The 9,785-nt window shown below is 40.3% G+C and overlaps 1 protein-coding gene across 1 annotated transcript; it reads right to left on the reverse strand.

Moving 5' to 3' along the window:
- Positions 1 to 18: 18 nt before the first annotated feature.
- LOC119426419 (melanoma receptor tyrosine-protein kinase) lies at positions 19 to 8,067 on the reverse strand. The gene is made up of 13 exons (XM_037693981.1): positions 7,889 to 8,067; positions 7,764 to 7,796; positions 6,152 to 6,296; positions 5,897 to 6,016; positions 5,697 to 5,795; positions 5,439 to 5,624; positions 3,901 to 4,056; positions 3,731 to 3,806; positions 3,505 to 3,651; positions 3,260 to 3,357; positions 1,515 to 1,658; positions 1,121 to 1,214; positions 19 to 729 (listed from the first exon to the last, which is right to left on the reverse strand). Exons 1-13 carry the CDS (start codon positions 8,065 to 8,067, stop codon positions 404 to 406), a joined length of 1,803 nt encoding a protein of 600 aa, XP_037549909.1. The 3' UTR covers positions 19 to 403.
- Positions 8,068 to 9,785: the final 1,718 nt, after the last annotated feature.

A 9,785-nucleotide genomic window follows, 5' to 3' on the forward strand; every position in this document is an offset into this window, starting at 1 on the left:
CATATATATATTTGTTTGTTTTGTTGTTATTTGGTACTGGATCCAGTTGCTCAGACATGCACAGACCTCGCTCTCTGACAGGCGATAAAATGAGTTTAAACATGGCTCAGTTCATAAAGTCCAGATGTTGGAAGCTCAGAGAAAGAAGCATTCCAACAGAAATAAAGCTGCTCATCGTCTTCCTCCTGTCTGGGTCCTGCTGCAGGGTCCAAACACTCAAGTTCAGCCGTTTAAAAGAAATCTGTTCTTTTTTTTATAGAAACACCTTCTGTGGGTTCCTTTTAGCTGAAATTACTTCCTTGAGTGGGTTAAAAAAACGGGTTTGGAACACTTCCTTCAGGATTCTGTTCCAGAGTTTCCTGAGAAAACAGTTTCACTCCGACTCGTCGGACTCTGCTGCCCCCTAGCGGACAGGAGCGTGCAGCGCAGCACTCAGACCCAGGTACTCCAGGTTCTCTGCCGCCGGGAGGAACTCGCCGTCCCCGTTCGTAGCCTCCGCTTGAAACAGGAAGATGGTCTTATAGTCCGGGTTGTCGTCGACAACCTCATAGTTTAGGAGCGAGCTCCGGGCGGTGTTTAGGTACTCGGGTCCGGAGAACTTTGGCTCCCCCTGCAGGGAGGAGAGAGACGTCTTACACCAGTCCTGGTCCAGGTCCTCGTAGCGAGGATTCAAACCCTCCGATAGCTTGCTGCTGCGCCGGGTTTCACTCAGAGTCTGGTTCAGGTACTCTGGAAGCCAGAAAACAGAATAAATATCAGATGAACGAGCTAAATATTTATTTTTTTTGTCAAATAACATGAAGAAAAATAAACTATTGTCAATTTCCCTCCCAATGAACGCTAAAAGGAAGTAAACCGAGAGATTATGGGAGCATTTCAAACAATTCTGACAAATGAAAAATAATTCAAAATATTTTCAGGATTGGTCAGAAGCAGTCGTGTTACTTGACAACGTCCAAAACAAAATTTAATGAATAAAAGCGCAGACAAAAATATACGCAGAGCTGATTTGTCCACAGGAGACCTCCGGTCATTTCACTGCTCTGTGGATCAGTTTGTGTGTTTTTGAGTGACTTGTTGGTGTTTTCTTGCAGTAAACGTGGTGTTTAGATCAACGTACCGTGGTTACTGACGTCTTCTCTGTCCGGCGGACCGTGAGTGGGATCGGTGATGTATCGGAGGGCGATGCTGTTCTCTCTGAATGGGAGGCCGTTCTGACAGAAAACAACAGTTGAACACAATATTTCATCTTAGATAGAACAAATACAAATACATATTTATAAATCAATCTATTACGGTCCTGTATGACAGACACAGAGCTGTTGAACACACATCTGTGCAAGAAAAAAAACCTCTCAAAGGCCAACAGTTGGTGCTCTTCTGCCCCCTTGTGGCCAACTGTAGCATAGCAGGTTATTCTTTTAAAGACCTTCAGTTATTCCCAATTATTTATCAAGAAAAACTTATTGTTCCAGGCTGAGAACAAAGTGTTTGTTGTTGTTGTTGTTGTTTACCATGGCTCTGCAGGGATGATTGCCATGGTTACTCTGTTCGTTGTACGGCAGCAGGTACTCGTCGGCGTCAATTAGATCCTCGGTGTAGTCCGAGCTCAGCAGGCGGGAGTAGAACCTGCTGTCTGACGGACTCGGCAGGTCCCCCTGAGGAACACATCACATACGATCCCATTTGTTCTTTTACCGTACCAAAGAGAACGACGACTACGAGGGCACGTTCCATAAAACTGGAGGAGAGTTGTGCTGGAGTTTATTAATAATAAAAAATAACATATTAAAGATGAATGTATTTATCACCACAGAGGTTAAATATTACTTTACAAAGAATTAATAAAACCTTCAGTTTTCACAAAAGAGCAGCTTCATCAAGAACCAAATCTGTCAATTGATTCTTGTGGGTGTCTATCGGTAATTAGTTAATATTAAATATTACTCAGCCTTGCCAGTTTTAAATTCCTGGGACTTTTATTAGAAATTAGTAATTGACTCAACATGTGGATCTGGATCAGCGATGTTCAGAGAGTACTCACCAGCCACTAAAGATGTGAATTTTTTTACTTAAAAAAAAAACAAAACAATAAAAAGAAGAAAAGTTTTATTTCTATTATTTTGTTTTTAATTTTTAAACTTTCAACAATGTAACAACTATTTTACCGACTACGATTCGTTCATTCGCTGTATTTTGCAAAGTTTTATGATTTTACGCCAGAAGTTTAGTTTTTAGTAAAAAGCGGTAAAGGTTTGTACCTTGTACCATGAAATTAGAGTAAAGTTACTGAATGTACGGTATTTAATTCAATCTAATGCACATTAAAAAAAAAAAAAAAGATTATTGACTATTTTTCAGACTATAAGGTGCATTAAGCAAAACAAAACAGATAAGTCAAACTTTATTCAACTCATTCACAATAACCACATAAAATCAGTTCGAGGTCAGTAAGCACAACCAGAATTAATACATAAGGCGCACCGGATTAAAAGGCTCACTGTCGATTTTTGAGAAAATTAAAGGATTTTAAGTGCACCTTATAGTCCGATAAATACGGTAATCTGTTTTCCTTTTAAACTTAAAAATGATTTTTTTTAAATTCACTATTAAAATTTGAAAATGGCGCCTGTTTGCATCAACTTCTTAAGCCTACGGGTCAAAATTATACCATTATCAAACTGCAATCCTGGGTCGCACAGAATCCCTCCAAGGGCCACAAATGGCCCGCGGGCCACACTTTGAACACCCTGATCTAGCTCAGCCACGACTGAAACCAACCAGAAGAAATTTAAAGCAGTTTACATCAAAGCAAACCAAGAAGATGGAGCACTTTCAAGATTAAAAAGGCTCAAACAAATGATATTTATTCTGTATCCCAGTCTTCAGATGGATTTTGTTTTCCAAACCAACAATGCTGGTTTGATTTACTGTCTTTGATTCATGGAAAAAAAAAACGTAGCATCCTATATATTTATTGTATATATACATATTGTTTTTTACTGTTGAACCAAATCTTCAAATCAAAATACGAATAAAAGATATCCAGACTTGACCGATCACAAAGTTGGAAAATAAAGATGCAGCCCGTAATTTAGTTGTAAGTTAAACTTCTTCTGTTTACGTATTATGAGGTCCATATTTTTGCAAGCGTTGGTAAAAAAAATCAGTGCCCTGATTTCTAAAAATAAACTTTTTGGGTCAACCTCTAATTGGTATAATAAGTAAAAAATTAAATGAGTTCCTGATGGTGGCGTACCTGTGTGACCAGGTATCTGGACGGGTCGCGGGCCATTTGAGAGAACTCTGCCACCAGCTCTCTGAACCGGGGCCGGCAGGATGGCTTGATCATCCAACCTGCAAGAGAAAAAAGATTTAACAGAAAATATGATCACGCCGAGAGAAGCGTTCTCACTTTAATGTGAAGAGGTTCAGAGAAAACCTGTTTATAACTGAGCAGTGATGAAACAAACTGGTTTAAGGTCTGGTACCAGTCCTGCTTACATTTCACCATGATCATATAGACCTCGATGGTGCAGTTAGGAGGCTGAGGAAGCCGCTCCCCATTCTCCAGCATCGAGGCGATCTCGGTGGCTGGGATGCCGTCGTACGGTTTGGAGCCAAACGTCATCAGCTCCCAGACCGTCACACCTGCAGAACACCAGCCGTTAACGAGTGGACTCGCGTGTGAGCTAACCAGACAGAAGCGGGAAATTCAAAAACGTCTCACCGTAGCTCCAGACGTCGCTCTGATGGGTGAAGGTGAACCGAAGGATGGACTCCAAAGCCATCCACTTGATGGGAACCTGCAGAGAGAAGGGTCCAGAACAATCAGTTCAGGTCATCAGGTGTGTTTTCTGGGTTGGGCTGGGTATAAATCAACATTTCTTCAACACTCGCCTTCCCTCCGTCAGCTTGATATTCCTTCTCGTCAGCCGTCAGAAGCTTGGCGAGGCCGAAGTCGGCAATTTTGACGTGATTTGGATTTTTCAACAGGACGTTCCTCGCCGCCAGGTCTCGGTGGACCAGGTGATTCTCCTCCAGGTAGTTCATCCCCTGCAGGCAGACAGGTTTTATTGAGTACAGCAGTCTCTCTTTTATAACGTGGGAATCCGTACAACTGCAAAATAGCAATAGTAGTACAAGTTGTAAGTAGTAGTTTATTTTAGTATCTATATATAAATATATATTAAAGCGTTTAAAACCCTTCCCACACTCTTGTAATATTCTAAATAATGTTTCTAAACTCTAAACGCTCTAAAAGAGTGTCATGATTTCAGCACTCTGTCTCCGGCTGCCCTCTTGGCCACGCCCACTTCTCCGCTCTGCACGGAGATCAGCTGATCAGCTGCAGGAGGAAGCTTCACAGCTCTGGGCTGCACAAAGATGCAGCAGGTGATAAATAATTAAAAATAATTTATTTTAAATAAAAATTCCATGCCTATCATCCATCAGTCAGCCAATTGTGTGTCATGTCCAATAAAAAAAAACGTGGTAGACTGAGTCCGCGAAAAACAATCCGTGAAGTTAGAAAGGACTACTGTATTTTAAAACTTGAATGCTTTGGTCCACAGAGGAGTTCTGTGGGTGCCAACCAAGCCCAAACTTCTCTTCCTGTTTAACAATACTCAGTTGAATGGATTAGGTTTTTGTTAAGGTTAGATTTAAATAATTTTAGAACCTGGTAAAAACCAGATCATCTTAAATAAAACCCTAGAACTGAAAGACAGAGTTCACTGTAGGTTTTGTTGTATAATGTCATCTTTTCTGCTATGCTCTGACATGAAATATTTCTCTGTGTATGGTAAAAACTGCAAAATCATGATGTACGTCATATAAGTTCATGATCTGCGTAACTCCTTGTACAAAGAGGACCAGACTACTGTTATCTTGCCAGAACAGATCACAGTCAGCTGGGGGCAGTGGGTGAAAAAACAAGACCATGCCAGACCACACCCAGGAACATCAGCTGCCCCAGAGAACAACACCATGATAAGGAAATCCCAATGTAACTGATAAGGCTGTATTTAAATGAAGCAACTACATTTGTAACTCAGACGTGTGAGACGTGTTTGATGGATGTAAGGTGCATGTAAGTTGTCTCCCTTCCAGCGCTGTGAAGGTAAAATAAATCTTTGTCTGAATTCAGAACCACTTCTCAGGCTGTGTTTTTGACTCTGTCTTCCTTCCACTGAACGATCTCAGGTTGAGGCAGTTTTGAGCCAAGTGTTTGAAAGTTGGTTCTCATAGTTTTAAAAGACCTCAACAGTTTCACACTCACGCCTTCATTTTCACATTCCCAGCATTTAAAAGTCCAAATAAGTCTTGAAACAGATTAAAAAGATTAAACACGATCCATTCACCAGTGGTCACGTTAATGAGCCTCGGCAAGCTTAAAGAGCTGCGGGCGCCTCGGGTGCAGAGGCCTTCCGGCTCACCTTGGCGATCTGAACACACCAGTTGAGGAGCCACTGAGCACAAATACGATCCTTGTGGTGTCGGACGTAGTCCAGCAAACAGCCGTACGGCATCAGCTGAGTGACCAGCTGCACCGAGGATGTCAGGCAGATCCCCAGCAGGCGGCACACGTGAGGATGGTTCACGCTCGCCATCACATACGCCTCCTGCAGGGACACAACGGTCAGAGACAAACCAAAGGGCTCTCAAATCAGACGAAAAGAAGAGTAAATACTCACGTCCAGGACTTCTTGGTTGGCTTTGGGGGATGTGGCCTCTTTGAGAACTTTGATGGCGACAGCGATCCTTACATTCTCCTTTTCAGGGTACCAAAACCCCTGAAGAACACACACAAGGTTATTTTCTTGAGTTCCATCCCTGGAGTCGTAAGTTTAAGTTTAAAATCAATAGATTAATATCAACATTAGCACGACAGTACTTTATAGACGGTCCCAAAGGCACCAGAACCGAGCTCCCTGTCCTTCTTTAGCTCCGTCTCCTTCAGGATCCACAGATGTGCTTGGTTGGGAGCCTGACCGCTCGGGGTCAATGGCTCCAGCTGCAAAACGACCAATCAGAGCAAACAGATTTATTTTCATATCAGCTCCTCAGTTAGGAGGGTTTTTACCTGCATCTCCAGTTTTTAATAAATTTAAGTCAAAACCAAAGTCTTGTCACAACAATAAGGTCCCACCTCCTTCTCCTGCATGAGCCGGCGTAAAGTCCTCTTCTTCCTGATTCGCTGTCGCCGTAGCAACACGAGGATGAGCAACAACACGATGACTGCGACCAGGAGTCCGCTAACAATGCCCACCGCCAACGTGGAGTGAGTTGTTTTACTGTCAGGACACAAAGAGCATGAGAGATGTGCCGTTTTCCTGAAATAAACCGTATGCCTTCTCATACTGTCGAGCGGCAGCCACCTATTGTTATCCACCTTAAAAGAGTTTCTTAACTTTATTTATTATACCTTAATCTTCTGTCAACTTTATTGCAGCCAGAACTTAAAAGTGCACCCACAAAAATCATATACTGAAATGACCAGCTTGGTCACGTGAGGTGTGCAGTTACTTTTATTGGTCATCGAGTTACCATGGCAACGCAATAGGCCAACAAACAAGCCTGAAAAAAAACCTCGTAGGAATGAATGAAAAGTGCTCAATGGGTGTAAAAACTGAACGCTCTTTGAAATATCTCATGAACCACTGAACAGGAATTAATTAACCTCTAAAAAAAATAATAATTCTTGGACAGTCCTCTTTGAATATCCAATATTTTTATCACTCCCAGATTCAAAATGGCTGTCCAAGCAAACATGAAAAAGCACCAAATTTCTGTAAATAAGCCATTTTAGCACATACTGTGTGATAAAAGGTGTGATAGGATCCCCAAGACAAATGATTACTGCTATAGGAACCTTCAGTTCCATGTTTAATTTTACTAAACAAAGACAAATTGCTGAAAATGTTTGTTAGCAAAATATTTCATGAACCACCATTTTCAGACATACTGAGCTGAGATTTGTTGCGGTGGTAGCCAAGAGCAATCCCTATGACGTTCATATCAATCACAACTTCAACCTAATGTCTAATGCTTATTTGAGAAAGAGCTATATTCAGTCAATTTTAGACATATAAAGCTGACAATTGGTATAACAGTAGCCAACAACAATCTTCAATAAATTCAGAATGCTAATCAAAAAATTTGAGATGGCCGCCACTGCTAATTAAAAATGGCTGTAACTCAGATATTTTTTATAGCCTTTGAGCTAAAATTAGATGTACTGGTAGCTAAGAGCGAGTCCTAATGAATTCTGAATGCAAATCAAAAATTCAAGATGGCCACCTAAGCTAAAAAGGAAAGATAGTAAGCTGAAATTTAATGTGGTGGTAGCTAAGAGGAATGACTAGAGCTAGTCTGGAAACAAAATTTGCTGCCTTTTTGAGTGATATTAAGCTAAAAATTGGAATAATAACAGCTTTCAGTAATTCTTACAACATAGGATTGATGCTTAAAAAGGACAGCACAGTTCAGATTAATATTTTCCCATGAACTGCTGCTGAAAATGTCGATACACTGAAGTATTTGCTGTCATTGCAAATAAATAAATGGTTATAAATCATAATTTTCAGACATTTTGAGCTCATTTACTGAATTCTAATTTTTCATCAAGCCTAAACAAGGAATGAAAAGAAGTATAGACAAGAAAACAACAAAGTGGCTGTCCCCATCGAGGCTTGTCTATGAAATATTCTAGTTAGTATTTTCGTTGTCAGAGGAGGAATTATTGCTGTAACTTGTTTTACCTTTGGCATCCAAACAATCCAGGACCAGAACATCTGCAGACAAAAAAACAAAATAAAATAAACATTCTGTACTCTTTGTAACGTCATAGAAATCTCCATGTGAAGGATTCTGTAAGAAAATTCACCCTTGGATGCAGTTCTGGTGGCACAGCTGGCACTGGCCTGACCAATCTGCGTATTTCCAGATCAGCATGTTTTCATCTCCCAGGACGCCATGAGGGCAGTGGGCCACGCACCAGTGGCCATCTTTGAAATGGGCACACGTGGAACAATTCCCTGGACCCTGCACACAGGAGGGGATCATATTCAGAAGCCAGAAGTCATGCAATGTTTAGTCCCATTTCAACCCAATTTTTGTTTTGAATTGTGTAAATTTAATCAAATTCAGTTTGATTTAGATTCAAATTTAACTGCATTCTGTTCAGTAGTCTGAACAGGGCCAGATTAACACTTCGCTGTACCCTGGGCAACAATCTTCAAGGGCCCCATCATCACGACCCCAGAATCACCATAATCTGGCAAAATACAGAATAAATTACCATAATATACAGTAAATATATTTAAAATTCTAACTATCAAGTGTATTTTTATGTATAAAACTCCAAATGCTCATTGACACAAATCATGAAGACTGAATTAAGTTGAACACACTTTGAACACCACATGACACCATATGTGTACTTGTTTAGTAACATGTTGGCCACTGGTGTCAGAAGCATTTATAATGTGTGTATGTGGGGTGGGGGGACATACTGATGGGGGTGTCTGGGGGTCCAGTAACTATTTCAGAGCTAATGGCACAACAAGAAGTGGCCTGACTAACAGCTGATTCAATGAATTAAAAATATTATATATTCATATATTATATATTTGATGCCCAAATTAAAATTAAATCACTGTAACTTAGTTGACTTCAAATGCAATAAGATTATCAATGAATGTTTGAGACAAAGGATTTACTGATTATAACAAAGATTCCTTCAAGAAACCTCCTAATATAAATCATAAAACCATAATGACTTCTGCTCAGTCTAAATTTATCAAATGGCCTAAATCTCCTAAAGTGAAGGAGAATAATTTTAAAATTAATAAATAAGATACATCCTGTAGCCATGTTTCTGCAAAGAAGATTTACATTTGAGGTTGATTTGTGTCCATTTTGTAAATCAGAAGATGAATCCCTCAAGCAATTTTTTTTCATGTCATTACAAAGTTTTCGGTCAGACATCAGCAAATGGATTAATCTCAAACTTAACATTCCTTCTTTTCATGCTGATGACATTTTACTTTATGTGGATAACTTAAGCTCAGCTTTCTCTGATGTCATAAATATAGTCGTACTTATAGCAAAGTACCACATTCACTGTAGTAAGAGAAGAGATAATACGCCTTCCTTCCTGTTTGATGAACGATTTTAAGTCGTACTATTCTTCATTAAGTAGATTAAAAATCTGCAAAACTGCTAAAATCATCTCACAACAGATACAAACTTATTGTTTTAATTAAAACAATGTTTCTCACAAAAAAAAAAAACCTGATGAGCTTGTCAGCAGGTTAGAGAGGTGGGCCTATGATCGGAAGATCGCCGGTTCACGCCCCAGCCCCGACAACATAAAAAAAAACAAAATTGTGGGTGGGGTAGGTGAAGCACCCACACTTCACACCCTCTAAAAAAGTTAAATCTGGTCCTCTGGACATTCAAAAAAAACAAAACAAAGCAAATCAACAAAAAAAATGTAGAAACGTTTCGTCCCTCATCCGAGAGACTTCCTCAGTCTGAGCTGCTGTATTCAGCTCAGTCTCTTAAATAGCACCTTCTCAGAGTGGATCAACCAGTTTTGCTGCTGACAACCAAAACCAGCTGATCACATGCTCAAGAAGGACCATCAGCCTAACAATGGATCATTAGCACACTGATGGCTGTTTACTATTCACAGAGGGCTGAGTGATACTAGCAATCACAGCATTGTAAGAGGGGGACAGTTGAACCCGGAGGCCTCCACCCCTGTTTAATGATGGACG

This window comes from Nematolebias whitei, chromosome 20, assembly GCF_014905685.2.
Source record: "Nematolebias whitei isolate Nwh7 chromosome 20, NemWhi1, whole genome shotgun sequence".
NCBI classification, from domain to species: domain Eukaryota; kingdom Metazoa; phylum Chordata; class Actinopteri; order Cyprinodontiformes; family Rivulidae; genus Nematolebias; species Nematolebias whitei.